Genomic DNA, 16422 nt, shown 5'->3' with positions numbered 1-16422 from the left:
TACATTAGTATCATGTACAACGTAGTGATTTGATATTTGCTTATATTGCAAAATGATCACCACAATAAGTCTAGTTAACATCTGTCATCATACATAATTAAAAACTTTTTTCCTTGTGATGAGAACTTTTAAGATCTATTCTCCTAGCAACTTTCAAATATGCAATACACTTATTATTAACTATAGTCATGTTGTGCATTACATCCCCACAATTTATTTTATAACTGAAAGTTTGTATCTTTTGACTCCCTTTATCTGCCCCCAACCCCCACCTCCAGCAACCACCAAACTGTTTTCTGTATCTATGAGCATGATTTTTTTAAAGAGTCTACATATAAGTAAGCTTATACAGTATTTGTTATTTCTCTGTCTGACTTATTTCACTTAGCATATTGCCCTCAAGGTCCACTCATGCTGCTGCAAATGGCAAGATTTCATTTCTTTTTGTGGCTAGGTAATATTCCATTGTATATATGTACCACAATTTCTTTATCCATTTCTCCAGTGGTGGACACTTAGGTTGTTTCCATATCTTGGCTATTGTGAATAATGCTGTGATGAACATGGCGGGTGCAGATATCTTTTCAGTTTATCTTTTCATTTTCTTTGGATAGATACCCAGAAAGGGAATTGCTGGATCGTATGGTAGTTCTATTTCTAATATTTTGAGGAAACTTCATGCTGCTTTCCACAGTGGCTGCACCAATTTACATTCCCATTGACCGTGGACAGGGGTTCTCTTTTCTTTACATCCTCACCAACACTTGTTATTTCTTGTCTTTTTGATAATAGTGGTGAGGTGATATCTCATTGTAGTTTGATTTGCATTTGCCTGAAGATTATTCATGTTGAGCATCTTTTCATGTAACTGTTGGCCATCTGTATGTTTTCTTTCTATCTTCTCAAATTGGATGATCAACTCATTAGTCTGTACCTTTTTCTTTCTTAGTGTAAGAATTCATGCTACAAATTTCTTTCTAGGCATCCCTTTATCTGCATGACCTAAATACAGTATCTAGTATTCTTATTATCATCCAGTTCTAAATATTTTCTAGTTTCCATTATATTTTCATCTTTGACTCATTATTTATTTGACAATGTGTGTTCTAAAATGTCTAAAAGCATAGGGTTTTTCTAGCTATCTCTTTGTTATTGACTTCTAACTTAATTGCATTTATGGTCAGAAAAGATGATCTCTGTGTTACCAGTCCCTTGAAATTTGTTGAGACTTGCTTCAAGGCCAAGGATATGTTCAGTTTTTAAGAGCATTCCTTTGTGTGTGGTCAAAAAGAATCTGTATTTCACAATTTTACTATACATGTCCATGAAAGCAGCTTGTCGGTAAGTTTTTCAAATTTTCTGTATCTTCACTGACTTTTGTGTCTCCTCGATTTATTAGTTCCCGAGAGAGGCATATCTAGCTCTCCCACTATGATGGTGAATTTGTCATTTTCTCCTTGCAATTGGCCAAATTTTCAGTATCTCTTTTAAGACTCTTATTAGATGCAAACAGTTTTAGAATTTTTGTATCTTCCTAGTGAGATGAAACTTTTATCAGAACCTTTTTGGAGCATTTTCCAACACCAAGCAACCAATTATCTGATTTTCCAGACACTAACTGGGTGTTCAACAATTCAATTCAGTTTTGACATTAACTACCAGGAGTTGGGCCAGGTCTCACAGCTGAAGTGCTCAGCCCCCCAAGACTGCCCTCCCCCCACCTTTAGACGTCTTTCACCATTTGCAAGTCCCAGGCCACCTGTACTTCTGTTGACAGGCTAAAAAAATCAGGGGTTCCCACAACCCCTCCTAAGATTCAATAATTCACTAGAACAGCTCACAGAACTTGGGGAAGCACTTCAATTATGTCTATCGGTTTATTATAATGGATACAGCTCAGGAACAGAGAGAAGAGATGCACAGGGCAAGGTGTCGGGGGAGAGGGATGCAAGAGCTTCCATGCCCTCTTCTGGCAGCCACTCCCCCAGCACCGCCATAGGTTCACCTCCCAGGAAGCTCGGCAAGTCTTCTTGCTCAAGAGTTTTTATGGAGATTAAGCTTCAGCTGCCTGCCCCACCCCCACCTCCCCTTCTTAGAGATCAGTAGGCTGAACTTGAACCCTCTAATCACTTGATCTTTCTGATAACCGGCCCCACCCTAAGGCTATCTTAAGGTCCCCCAGTCACCTCCTTAGCACAAACTCAGGTTGATCCAAAGGAGCTCAGTTAGGGACAGCAAAAGACACTCCTGTCACTCAGGAAATTCCAAGGATTTTAGGAGCTCCGACCAAGAACCAAGGACAAAGACCACATGTATTTCATATTATGCCACATTATTAATCCTCCTTCTATCTAGTAATAATTTCTGGCTTGAAGCCTATATGTTCTGATATCAATATAGTTATAAAATGACTGGGACATTATGCTGTACACCAGAGACTGACACATGGTGACTGGCTATATTTAAAAAAAAAAAAAGTTTAAAAAATATATATATAGTTACACGTGTTTTTAGTTAACAAGTATACTGTAAGTTTTTAGTTAATATTTGCCTAGTGTACCTTTTTTCTTTTAATTTAAAAAATTATTCTATAATCTATTGAAGTAGTTTCAAAAGTTTTATTTTATTTAAATTTTCAAGTTCAAATTTCAGCTATTTTTAAGATGTTTACTATGTAAATTTTTTAAGGTATGGAAAGTACTAGAAAAACTAGTACAATGGCCACCCATATGCCCACTGCTTAGGTTTGTTAATCTAGTAACAGCTTACTGTTTTGTCATATTTGCCTTATCTGCATCTTTCTTTTAATTAGGTCATGTGGCTTTATATAAACCCAATACCATTATCACCCTTAATAAAATTAATAATTCCTTAATATTCTTTAATACCCAGTCCATATTCAAATTTCCCCAATCATCCCAAATTGCTTGTATAGTTGTTCCTCACATTTAGTGGAGTTTGTCTCCAACATGTCTTTCAACACAGTTTATACACACCCTCAATTTTTCTCCTTGATAACAATAACTTTTTAAGACATCAGACATGTCATTGTGTAAAATGTCCAACTTTCTAACTTCGGTCTTTGTGTCCTTGTATTTCAAGTGTATCTGCTGTAAACAGTATTCCCCGGACTAGTTTTCTAATCCAGTGTGATGTTTGTCTTTTACTCAGCAAGCTGAGTCTGTACATATTTACAGTCATCACCTACATGTTTGGAATTAGTTCTTCCATTTTCTTAGGTTATTTCTACCCATCCCACTTTTTGTATGTAATGTTTCTTTATTTTTTAATTAAAATGGGTGTTTCTGTTTTGCTTTCTTGTGTTTATTTTTCCTCATTCCTTTTTTCTCTGTAATTAGTTTGGAAGTTAATACTCTGTGTGTCCCCGTCGCCTTATGCCACATGAGAGAGAGGGGCTTCAAGAAACCCACCCTTTAAGTTTCACCTGTGTCTCTTGGGTTTGGGGAGCTTGAGAACTGGCATGAGATGTTACATCAATAGAGCTGAGACAAAAAGAAAGGAAACTACACCGGGAGAAAGCTTTTCTTATATCAACCCTGGGGCATGGATGGACATATGCTTATCTTGGACCAGATGTGAGTCAGGCAGGAGGGAGCTGGTAGCCATTTGTTAAGTTGTCCACGATTCCAACAGACCGGTGGTCCCCAGACATCAGGACTGAGAAAGGAAACATTTGCAAGCAGATGGAGAAGCCTTGCCCTGAGCAGAGACAACTGGCCCCAGCAGTACATTTCTGAGAAATCCATGAAAGCCTCTTTCAGAGAAATGCTGCCAAGCCTAGCAAGCAGTAACAGCAGACCTCAAAGGACCAACCACAAGAAGGTCGTGCCTTCCTCCTTAGCTCCTCCCTCAAGGGCTCAAGCAGCAGGGATGTGGGTCATGGGAACAGCCACATCATCATCCTGCAGGGTCTGAGGCAACCTCCTACCATGTGACCTGGTCCCAATGGTCAGAGCTGATTGGCCTAGTGGTGCCACCTGACCCTAAGGCAGCCAGTCAATCGGAAGCCTGAGCTATGTGTGGTGAGCTGAGCCAATCAGATTCTCTCTTGGGAACTTGCCCTGGGCACACCCCGTAGACCGTGGGGAGGGAGGAAGCTGAGCGGATGTGGGGAGGGAAGCCATGGGTGCAGGGGTGGGGTCAGTGACTAGTGAGGGTCATGACAAGCCTGAGTGGAGAGGCCGCAGGAACGCCGCAGCGGGGTGGAAGCCATAAGGCAGAGGAAAGCTGCGGAGAGCAGGGGGAGATACGGAGGTTTTAACAAGATTGGCAAGAGCATATACTGTTTCCTTACCGCTGAAGTTTGGTTTGGTTTGGTTTGAACTCTGTTGAACATCGCCTGACTCCAGCTGCCGAGTCCTAGAAGCCATCCTGGGTCTAGTTCCAGGCTAAGGGTCCCGGGTGTCCGATGGTTCCTGGTCTTGTGCATCAGTCAGGTTTGTCTGTCTCCCTTACTGCCCTCCTGTATCCTCACAACCAGAAATGCCCATCACTTATTATAACTGGAGTTGGACTCTGTTTCCTGCATGACAAGAACATAGCCCACCAAGAGAAAGTGCGAGAAAACCACCAAAGCTCCAGAGCAGAACCTAGCATCACCATGAACAGAGCCTAGCTGGACCCTCAACAGACTTCACACCAGGCAGTTCTTGCTGCATTTCCCCCAATAAAATCTTCCCTTATTGGGCTTTATTTTATTCTACGAAAATAAGACTTGTTACAAAATAATGAAACCTACAAACCAAACTTCACACCCACCAGCAGAACCAGACACCCTCTTAATGTATAAAATCACTGCTGACAAGACGGTCGCTTCAACTCATTGCTTTTGTCGCTTGTTTCTTGAGAACATGACTCCAATGAAGCCCAAGGCTGCCAGGCCCACGCCTGCGACACCGGCCATCATGACAGCATCTCTGACCTGCAAGAGAGAGGAGGCTGGGTCAGACTCCATGTCAGAGTCTGAGTACAGGCTGTACATTCAATAGGAACATTCAGCTCAGGGAGCCTCATATGCACCTTAGCCTCTTTGACAAACTCAGGAGCCAACAGAGAAATGGAGAGAAGAGGGTTGGATGGGGAAGAATAGGGGGATGGGGCCAGCTGGCCAGCAACAGACACGGGCCTAAAGAGGGAAACTCACTTCACTCTGTGAGTATTTAAAGCACACAGATCCCCAGAGAGTAGGGGTAGAAAGGACAGGGAGATGAAGCCAGAGGGTTGAAATCCTGGCTAGCCAACAGGGAGCTCTTGAAGCCAAGTGTAAAGCTGAAGAGAAATTGCTATTGAATACGCAGTAACCATGACCTCCGTGGGAGCAAAGACCTCACTTGTCTTAATCTTCGCTGTCTCCCCAGGGCCCAGTCCTGCCGAGCAGAGAGGCGCTCTTTACATGTTCTTAAATAAAGGACTCAACTGTGAATAGTAGTGATGTTATACTTTGAATTATTAGGATATCTGACTTGTATGGCTTGTACTGGAAAAGAATACGGTGGCAAAAATAAGAGTAAGTTTCAGGGTCGCAACTGAACATGTGTCAAAGTCCACGCCTTCCTGAAATTCAACTGCAAGTAAAGTAGGGCATTCGTTTTCGGCATAATTCCACTAGGACCCAGAGAACACTCAATGCTAAGCAGCCATGGGAGAATCTGAGGATCAATCCTAATTCTCCAACAGGATCTTTGAAAAAGATCACATATTGGCATCACCGGGTACCTCTGGGAGTGGGCGAAAGAGAGAGAGGCTTTAGCTGGGTCCCCAGACTCCTCCCTCACACACAACAAAGTCGAAGATTTGGGGGTCTGGAAACCTAGAAGCACATGTGCAGGTGTGAGTGTCACGCCACCACCAAGTGATGGAGAGGCCATACCAATGCTAACTGGAGACTCTTGGCCGTCGTATTGCTGTCTGCTCCCTGAACTTTATCCTCCACGCTAGAGTCAGGAAGACTTTTCTGGGGAATCTGACTGGCCCAAGTGGAAATAACAAAAGATACCAATACTGAGGATTCCCAGTCTACCCAGATCACCCGGAAGTGAATCTTAAAGTCAATGAGCTACTGCCCCCTCCCAGCTCACTCAGCGAGCCCCCTACCCTTAATCATGAGCACACAACCAAGGTACCAGATGTCTGAGAAAGACCTCTAAAATAGAAGACAGCAAAACAGACCAGAAAAAGCAATCTGGAGTTACAGAAACCAGATCAAGAAAAGAAAACGTCTTTGAAAAAATTATCATTAGAGAATAAAAGAACATATTGCATCCAATAAATGAGAACACGGAGCTACACCTTGACTAATTACCTGTTCAATTTCAGGTAAATCACATAAACTCATCTGCAGTAAAGGGATTTGATTAAAAGTTTCCCGTTTACAACACACCCAACAGGAATCTGGGTTCATTGTGACAAGGGGCACAAAACTTGGGGCCATCCTATGAACAGATACCTTACATGTGTCCGCCTGTGTGTGTGTGTCCTCCACATGGCTGCTGGGCAGGACCAGAGAGACAAGGCTCAATATTGGAAGAAAACCCACAGTATTTGGTGGCGGGATTTGCTGCCTAGAGCCTGTCTGGTCCATGCATTGGTGGGCGGGCCATGGGTGGTCTTAAAGACATGAAGGCTTTGAACCTCTTTTCAAGGGAAAGAAGAGATTCCATATGCCATTGTGGAATAGAGACGTTTTTCAGAGCAGTGAAAATTCCTTGTATAACATAACTATGAAGACTTATGTCATTATACTTTTGTCCAAACTAAGGTGGACTGTGGACTTCGGTGATTATGATGTGTCAATGTACATTCATCCTTAGTTTAAAAAAAAAGTACAAATCTGGTAAATAAAAATAATGACTATGCATGTGTGTGGAGAGAGGGTGTACAGGACATTATGTACCTTCCTGTCAGTTTTGTTCTAAACCTAAAACTGCTCAAGAAGAAGTCTTAAAAACCAGAAAACTCAGGGTTAGGGTAGACATTTTTGGCAAAACTTTGGTTTCAGTTAATATACATATATATGTGTGTGTGTGTTTGTTGGATTATGATGTAAAATGTATTTTTTAGGTCATAAAATTTGCAAGCCACTATAGTTAAGTTACACTGGCAAATAAAAGCAAAAAGTACCCTAAAAGATAAAAGGTTCTCTAAGGACCCCAATGGATTTGACTGTGTAGGATCCCTGCTCTACAAAACGGACATCCTCTCAAACAGTATGATATAAGGTGATGGTTTTCTAACAAATGATTTGAACCAAAAAATTCTCAACAGTAGAAAACATATTTGTAGTCATAAGTAACCATAAAATACGATCTTCAGCCGTGTAAGCACAGCAACCAAGCAGCTGAATCAGGGCTGTTTTATTTATGGCTTTAATAGTGGAGTCTCAGGAAAATTTTGGTTTCCCATTCCCAGAAACAAAAATGCATCTACAGAATGTCTCGAAATTTACTACTGTTTATGTTTTTTTTTTTTCCCTACCACATTCTTTGAGCCACCTTAATAGAGTTTAAAACATCCCTTCACAAAGGTAGGACAATATGAGCTGGCATTCATTTGGCTGGTATGCTCCATGCCGAGCCAGCAAGGTGTCAGAAGTTGAAAATATAAATTGATGTTGCTGCTGTTGATGACATAATCTGACGCTGAACATGGTGTTTATTATCAAAACTGCCATTAATCCCACAGGAGCTTGTTTTAGCTCTGTCCAGTTTCCAGACCCTTATTTCCATGGACACTGGAAGAGCAGCACCCACATCTCCTGGAGGCACTCAGGCTTGCAGTCGTTTCCATGGTGATGAGACATACCCAAGGCTCAGGTTTGGTTTGGTTTTTATATCGCAATATTATAAAGAAGTAGTACCAGTGAGAAGGTCAGCCATCTGAGGGAGGAGGGCTGAGGAAAGGGAGGGCTGCTGACCTTCTGGGCCTTCGCTGTAGGAGGGTGCTCTGGAAGTTTCTGTTTAACCAGGGGGAGCGGGTAGTCCTCTTGCAAAGAAAAGGTCAGAGTGACCACCGAGATGACTGGTTTGGACCTGTTGTGTCCTCTGCATCAGATACTTCATCTTGCCTTGGGAGGAGCTAGATTTAGCCTGAGGAAAGCTTGCCTGAAAAAGCAGATAAGGCAGGTAGAACTCAACAGAAGAATGCCGAGATCTTTTCTGCCTGTGGGCAGGAGACTACTGGGCACAAGGGAATTAAAAAGCAGGCTTCCAGGCTCTCGTTTGCTGTGTGACCTTGGATAGGTTGGTTCCTTTTTGAGGTTCAGTTGACTCATCCGTAAAAGAGGGCTGCTATAAGGTCGAAGTGAGATGATGCACCTTAGAGCTAAAATATTGTTGATTATTGCTGCTTCGGTATTGGTGAAGGTAAGGCATGGATGTATGTTATTCAAAGTGAAAACTGTATGTGAACCACTGGTCAAACTGAAGGAGGATTAATAAAATGGCCGCCTTTAGGCTAACTGATTGTGCATTCTCATGCTTGCCCTTGAAACGGTCACCTGACCCGACTGACCGGTTGCTACTCACAGCTCCAGGCCTGTTGTAAAAATAAAGCTATTACTATTACTGTTTCTGCTTTATTCCAGTAAATCGAAAGTAATAGTCATACTTGGCTCCTGAGTTATTATCCAGGGAGAAGGTCATGGAACTTAAGAAAGTAGCCTGAATTACCAAGAAGACCACGCCTTAGGTACTTAGGAGATAAAGAGATTGAAAAAGTGACAACTGCTGGCCTCTACAGAATTGGTCGCCTGGAGACATCATGACACCACTCTCAGTCTTATGACAAGAAAATAATTCTGTTGATTGTTATCGGTGCTTTATTGTTTCATCTATGGCTACATAATCACCCTGCCCCATCCCCAAGGTGGGTTCACAGTTTTGAAGCCACTAGCCTGCTGTGAGTCCCCTTTGCCCGGCAAAGCAATAAAGCTGTCTATTTTCTTCTATGCTCTTGTTACGGAAATGACAGGCCAGTCAAGAAACAAGCACCACTCGGAGGGTTGGAGTACTCAGATGTATTACGCCGGCAGGCTCAGAGGGGCTTCTGCTCCGAAGCTCTGAGCACCTTCAAGATGTGCACATGAGGTTTTATAGGGTAAAGTACAAGCTTGGGGTATTCGGCCAATAGGCATGGAACAGCTTTAGCAGCATTATCATCACAAAAGTGGAGGCAGGGAGGCAGCAAACCAACATTCTAAAGCCAGATATGTATCTTTGAAAACCCAGCTGGCTAGCAAAAAACACGAACAGCAAACCAACACTAATTAACCTGGATTTACAAGTTAGTCTAGCAGAACTCAGATCAGTATTCCAATACTCAGATTTGTGAGTTATCCTGCCAGCCCAGTCCAGCATCTCCTTCACATTCCTAGACTTGTGAGTTATATTGTTAGACCAGCCCCGTTTTTCCTTCACACTCTTAAGACTCTGTCTTTGAGTTTCAGTTTGACTCGTCAGGGACAGGGGCCGATCTTTCAGCAACAAAATGAGAAGGGTAATTAGTAGGCTCGTTTATAATGATCCTCTTCTTTGCATGCACTTTCTGAACATGTTTTATTTTATATTTCTTTATGGCTGTATATTTGGCAAATATTAAATATCCCCAAACACACACATGTTACAGAAATGGCAGGCCAGCCAAGAAACAAGCACCACTTGGAGGGTTGGAGTACTCAGGCTTATTACGCTGGCGGACTCAGTGGGGCTTAAGCTCCGAAGCTCTGAGCGCCTCCAGGAAGTGTGATGAGGATTTATAGGGTTCCATCAACCAATAGGGTGCGTACAGCTAGGCAGTGTCCAAAAAGAGGAAGCAAAGTCATTTCCAGTAACCTGAAACTAGTCTGGCAAGAGTGAAACTTAAAATCCATGAGTTAGACCGGCCCAGTCTTGGCCCAGCCCAAATTCTTCCTTCTCATACACACACAAAAAGATCTTTAAAACAGTCAAAAAAAAAAGAACAAAATGCTACTAAAAATGATGGAACTTTGAGAGAAGAAAAACAGTTCTTAGAAAATAAAAATATGATGGAAATTACAAACTCAATAGAAAGGTTGAAAATAAAGTTTTCAGAAGACAGCAAAAAAGATGAAGATATGGAAAACAGATGCCAAAGATAAAAATGAAAAAATAATCCAAGCAGCCCAACATCTGAATAGACATTCCAGAAAGAGACAATAGAAGAAACACAGAGAAGAGGAATCAAGAGTGAAATAATTCATGAAAATTTACTAGGACCAAAGGCTGTATGCTTTCAGATTGAAGTGGTGCTCCGAGGCCCATCTTAATGGATAAAAGCAGACCTATGCCAAGGCACATTATTGTGAAATTTTTGAGCACTGGGTAAACAAAAGATGTTACACTTGCTAGAGCAGGGGAGAAAAACACGAAACAGAGAAATGACCAGAAATCAGGATTGCTTCATACTTCCCAACGGTAATGCTGGAAGCAAGAAAACAATGGAATGATGCCTCCAAGATCCTAAAGTAAAACAATTTCTAACCTAGAATTCTATCAGATCAAATCACACTATCAAATCAAGTGGGAGGACAAAATGAAAAATAATTCAGACATACAGGGACTCAAAAAATTCACCTTCCATGCATCCTTTTTCAGGAAGCTATGGAAGAAGGTCCTACCAAATTGAGGGAGTAAACCAAGAAAGAAGACATGAGATACAGAAGGTGATGCTCCCGTACAGGAGAGAAAAGAAGAGGCTCTTTCTAGAATGAAAACAAGGGGACATCCCTGGACAATAACAATAACATTGTATCAGGTGTAGAGAGTAACTGGTAGGAAGAATAATAGCCCCCAAAGATATCCATGTCTTGATTCCATAATATGTCCTAATGCCTAATACTTGTAAGTATATTATGCTACATGGTGAGAGGAAATTACAAGATGGCAGATGGAATCAAGGTTGCTAATCAATTTACCTTAAAATAGGGAGATTATCCTGTATTTCCAGGTGGGCCCAATATAATCAAGTTTCTGATGGAAGAGGAGGCAGAAGAGTCAGGGTCATAGTGATGCAACGTAAGAAAGACTCAACCAGCCATTTCAAGCTTTGAAGATGAAAGGGGGCCACAGACCAAGGAATGCAGGCAGCAAAAGCTGGAAAAGACAAGAAAACAGCCTCCCCTAGAGCCTCCAGGAAAGAACACAGTCCACCTGGCACCTTGATTTTAGTCCAGTGAGACCCACTTCAGACTTCCAACCTCCAGAACTATAAGACAATACATTTGTGTTGTTTTAAGCCACTAAATTTGTGGTAACTTGTTAAAGCAGCAGTAGGAAACTCATACAGTAACCAAAACAGATGAGAGCCTGGCATGTTGAGTTGACCTGTTGGCACCATTATCCTGTATATCCTAAAGCAAGTTCTAGGGGATATGGTCCACCTGCACAAGAGAAAGAGCGAAGAAATAAGAAACTAAGAGATCATGGAACCAGGGAACCCAATCCAAGAGAAAGGCAAAGGAAATCCCAAGGGTGACAGCAAAGGGAAATCCTAGGGTGAAGCATGTAGTCATTCAAGGGCCAACCAGTGTAGACAGCAGAATGGCCATTTCTGGGACGGATGTGTCCAAGGGAAATATACTAGATCTGCTAGATTATTTGATGTGATTTCTCTTGTGGAAAACTGTACTGAGAGCTAACTGAACAGTGTAGGAAGAACTGACAACAGGTGTAAGGAAAACTAAGCAATGAAAGGAGGTATAGCTATCTTCAAGAGAAAAAAACAACCCTGCCACCCAAAAAAGAAGGAAACTATCCTAATACACCACAACACTCACTCAGCCGTGAGCAAAATTTGCCTAGGCATAAAACAAACACTGAATATCAGTTTAATAAACAATATATACTATGAAATTATACTGAATGAGGAGGGGGAGGGGATGACAGTATTAAACAGTTTAATCTTCAGTTACCATTACAAGAAGTCAAAAGAGCACATCCAAATTTTTTGTATAAGAAGATAATAGTAATAACCTCATATTGTTTAGAAAATCAGAGATAGGTAAATGCCAAAATAAATGACTAAAAGACGGAAGAGTGGTGGCCTCTTGGGATGGGGGCTGGGAGGAGTAGAGAGAGGTGTGGTAAGGAATCCTGTGTTTTATTGTAAGTCTTTGGTGCTGGTTGCCTTTGCAAATTGTGTGCGTGTATAACCTTGAAAAACTAAAAATTAAATTTGAAAACTTTTCCAGAAAGAACAAAAGACAAAGAAATAGTAAGCCTGGGAACCTGATACAAAACTTTATTGTACCCACTAATTTCAAACATCAACACCATGTCTACGAAACTTGAGAGTCAAGAAGGTGATGATGAAACCATCCCATCCTGGGGGTATAGACTACAGGAAGTTTTAGGAAGACAAACAAGCATTCTAGTAAACAGCTGCAAGAAAATGCTGCTAACCTATTATACAGATAACTATGTTGGCTCAGATCTAACAGAAGCAACTGTTGTGGTAGCTTGGCTTTGTCCAGTGATGGGCAATTGCCTTGAGAGGACAAACACACACACACACACACACACACACACACACACACAGCTCAGATTCCTCTTCCACTTTGTTTGGAACATTCCCCTTTGCCTTTGACCTCTGATCTTCAATCTGGTTTATCTCAAGTGCCTAAAAGTGCACCTAGCATTGCTATTGGTGTTTCAGATTTCAGGGATTTGTCTACTTTTAATAAGCTTTTAAGAATTAGATTTGGTACAGCCAGCTCTTCCTTCACCTCAGCACTCAAGTACGTTTGAGGTACACAGCACTGTTCATCTACAACTCCAAGACCTGACAGTCTGCCACGGAACTGAAACATGGCAGCCATGGACTTGAGCTCCAAAAACACTGAGAGCTTCAGATTCAGTGCAGATAAAGAGCCTCTATTAGTGAGTGGTGAGGATGCATTCCGAAGCTTAGAAACCATTCCCAACGGACTGTGTTGCCCCCTCTGCAGTCTGGCTGAAAGGCCAATGTATCCAATGGCCATTTCCCCAGCTTCCTTCCCACTCCCTTAGCCACGATGTCCCCACATCCACTATTTCAGCCCTTCATGTCTTATCAGGCGTAGCAGCAACACTGAAGGTAACAAAACTGAGTGGCAGCGATTCAGATCTGCAAGCAACAGCAAGTTCAGCCTCTTCCTACTTCTAGCATTACCCAGGCCCCAACTCTGGGAACATCAGCTCCTGTGACAATGCAAAGGGAGAACAAACTCTCTCTTCAACTTAGAGCGACTGTCCCCAATGAAAGCATAGTGCCCCAAATCAGCAAAACTTTACTTTTTCCCACTAAGAGTGTCATGAACATAGATCAAGAAATCTCACCCTTAAACCAAGCCAGGCAGTTAAGCAGAATCAAGAACAGCAAAGGAAAAAATTCTTTATCATTTTATGCCAAGAAATCCAACGAAGACAGTGTATCAAAAATCTCAAGCATAAAAAGGGTGAAAAGGTGGACTTGGTACCCAAAACCCACATCCTTACACGACACCACCAACGCTGCTCTTGGCACCCTAAACGCAAAGCTTGCCTAGGTTGTATATGCTGTGGCTGCAAAACTCCCACATGACCAACACAGAGAAGAATTTGGAAAGCTTCAATGGTTAAAATACATATATCTTGGCACCACTCAGTCCTCTCTAACCATAAACGTGTCCAGCATAGTCGTGTGAAATGCCAGGAAATACACCAGCATAACTAACATCACAAGGTACCCAGAACTGGTGTCCTTAGCGGCAGAACGCATGGCAACAAAGGTTTGAATGAAGCTATTGACCTAAGGTTTGACTGCCAGGCAGTCTTTAGACCTTCCTCTTAAATTAAAGGTAATTAGTTTTGGCTTTGTGGCAACCATGGTTCTGTTGCGTTCTTGCTAGGGACCCTGCATAGAACCACTTGTAGCCAGTGTTTTCTTTCCTAAGCTATGTGTCAGGGTGGGAGAAATGGTTTGCAGATAATGGAGTAGGAACAATAAGCCTCCAGTTCTTTACAGAACCTCATAGTGTGAGAAGAAACGCTGATGCAGCCAGTTCATACAAAAGATACTTTGTCAAGGAAAACAACAATAGCCTCATTGTTTGTGCTCAGGCTTTGTACGGAGTCAAAGTGTGCGACTGAATCCAAGAAAGTAGTATATAGTTAGCCCTGATAGTGCAAATTTTATGGAAAGAATGATCTGCCCAGGAGAGACAGGGCTACCTTCAGATGCCATTGAGGACTTTTCTTGCTGCAAGGCCGATGAGTCAGCCCAGCCACTCCTGAAATTACAGGAGTTCTGATCATGGAAATAGGCTACCTGGCGTGTGTCCCAGATCTTCAATAAGAAGATTAAAAAAGAGAAAAATTCCCCATCATTAAAAATGCTAAGAAATCCATCTTTTTTTTTTAACATGGGCAAACTGAAAATATCAGACTGCAGACAATTCGTTGCATATGCTACACAGCTCCTCTGAGTTAAGTCCCGGAATTGTTTCTGCGGAAAAGGAAATTCTAAGGTGCTTTCTTTACTTTCAGCAATGTTCTAAGTGAATATAAGAGTAACGTTATTCAGAAAGCAATTGAGTTTAGCCTAAGAGAGTTTACAAAATAAGAATGGCTATAAAATATTTGTACAGAAATTTGGCTTTAATATTTACAGTCATTTTAAAATAATACTCTGCAATTCGTCCAGGTTTGTGTAATATATACATCATCATTGTCCACATCTTCAATTTCTATTTATCTTAATATTTTATCTGAAACAGAGTAGACTTCAGCATGAGTGTAGCTCCCAGTTGCTTTTCTTTTTTTTTTTTAAGTACTATTCAGTATGAAGGCTTATTTACGAAAGTTTACTAAGTATATATTTTTCAAAGCCTGAGTATTTTTAGTTAGGTAGGTGGAAAACAGGAGAAACTTTTTAAGAATACTTTTAGGTATGTAAAGCACAAACTACCTTTTAGTTTCAATCCATTGCTTTGCCTCCCTTTTTATCTGGAAAGTTAGGTAAGTCACAAATATTTCTGTTGGAGGAAAATCTAGTGTGCTTCCAAGAATCCAACTCTGCCAACCCCTTGATCTCAGACACCTATCCCTTAGAGTTATGAGAAAATAAATTTCTGTTGTTTAAGCTACAAAAAAAGAAAGAAAGAAAGAAAATCTAGTCGACTTCAAAGAGCCAAACACAAATAAACATAATGGCCAAGCAGATTCTTTAAAGACACACAAAAATGTCCTCCTGAGTTAAATGAAAAAGAAGGTCACTGCTTTGACGGTGATTACAAAGAAAATTAGTGCTAGACATTGTCCAACACCCACTAAACCCACCATCTCCAGTGGAACGGGACAAGTATGGAAGCTACATTTTAGTTTGGCCACAGCGTGTATTATCATCATGATTCACCTACGTGGGAACAGGTTTCCCCTTTGGGGGAAATCTGGTATTATCTACAGACATCTCGGTTCTTACAGCTAGCGGTGCGGATGCTACCGGCATCTAGTGCACTGAGGCCACAGATGCTACTATACATCCTGCAATGCACAAGGCAAGTCATAACAGAGAGAACTTATCTACCTTGTCAATGGCTCAAAATATTAACAGTGCTGAGGCTAAGAAACCCTCATGTCGGCCAAGAAATGAGAGAGGAAATCTTGGGAAACAGTATAGATGGCCCCTCTTCTTGTTTTGTAGTGTGCTCTGGTTTCATTTACTGTGAGTACTGTGAAGGGGGTCCAATAGAATTGTTGATACTGTTTTATTGTGTTGTCATGGTTTTGCCTCTTTTGGGTGGATGGGTGGGGGATCGGACTAAAGCTTTAGGAAGAGAAAAGTGATATGTCCTCCCCATCAAGTCACTGTGGCCCCGATAGGCCAGTGGACAAAACAGAGAATGAACCAAGAAAAAGAATGAAGATGAGGGCAATTTTGACTACTGCTACTACTATAATTTATTAAGTGCATTTTCTGAGCTGGCACCTTTAGGGTGCCTAAAGATGCTCTTATTTAATTCACGCAGTAACCCTCTAAGATCAGTATTATCACTGGTGCTTTCTCAAGGTTTAGAGAACTTGAATAAATCTCCTAAGGTCATAAAGCTGGCAAAGGCAGAGCCCAGATCCAGCCCAGGTCTCCCTGACTCCAGGGCCCCATGCTCATGAGCCCGACACTGACCGAGGAAGAAGAGACCAGACCTCAAAAAATTTAAAAGTAATAAAAATTAACTGCCTGCCATTCACTGAAAGAAAAAAAATTTTTAAAGTCACACTCTTTTGCATCAACAGACAGCTAAGAAATTTTCCAGACTATGTTGTCACCAAAAAAAAAAAGAAAACAAAAAAGGTGTCAAAGGGGCAGAAAGGCAGGGGAGGAAGTGAGAGAAAATGAGAAGGAAACTAGTTACCCAGGAGAAAAAGAGAT

The 16422-nt window shown here is 41.5% G+C and overlaps 1 protein-coding gene and 1 pseudogene across 3 annotated transcripts in view; one reads left to right on the top strand and one right to left on the bottom strand.

The window, feature by feature from the left end:
• Positions 1-4667: 4667 nt before the first annotated feature.
• The window catches only part of PLAAT3 (phospholipase A and acyltransferase 3), a 30168-nt gene continuing 18413 nt past the window's right edge, over positions 4668-16422 (bottom strand). For all 3 annotated transcript variants that reach the window (XM_064492229.1, XM_064492227.1, XM_064492228.1), the window contains exon 5: positions 4668-4942. In XM_064492229.1, the coding sequence (XP_064348299.1) occupies positions 4841-4942 (102 nt within the window). In that variant the 3' untranslated portion in view covers positions 4668-4840. The remainder of the gene's footprint in view (positions 4943-16422) is intronic.
• Positions 6366-6475, top strand: LOC116155515 (small nucleolar RNA SNORA11; annotated as a pseudogene).

The sequence above is a fragment of the Camelus dromedarius genome, chromosome 12 (assembly GCF_036321535.1).
Source record: "Camelus dromedarius isolate mCamDro1 chromosome 12, mCamDro1.pat, whole genome shotgun sequence".
Lineage (NCBI taxonomy): Eukaryota > Metazoa > Chordata > Mammalia > Artiodactyla > Camelidae > Camelus > Camelus dromedarius.
This window is presented reverse-complemented; position numbering and strand designations above follow the sequence as displayed.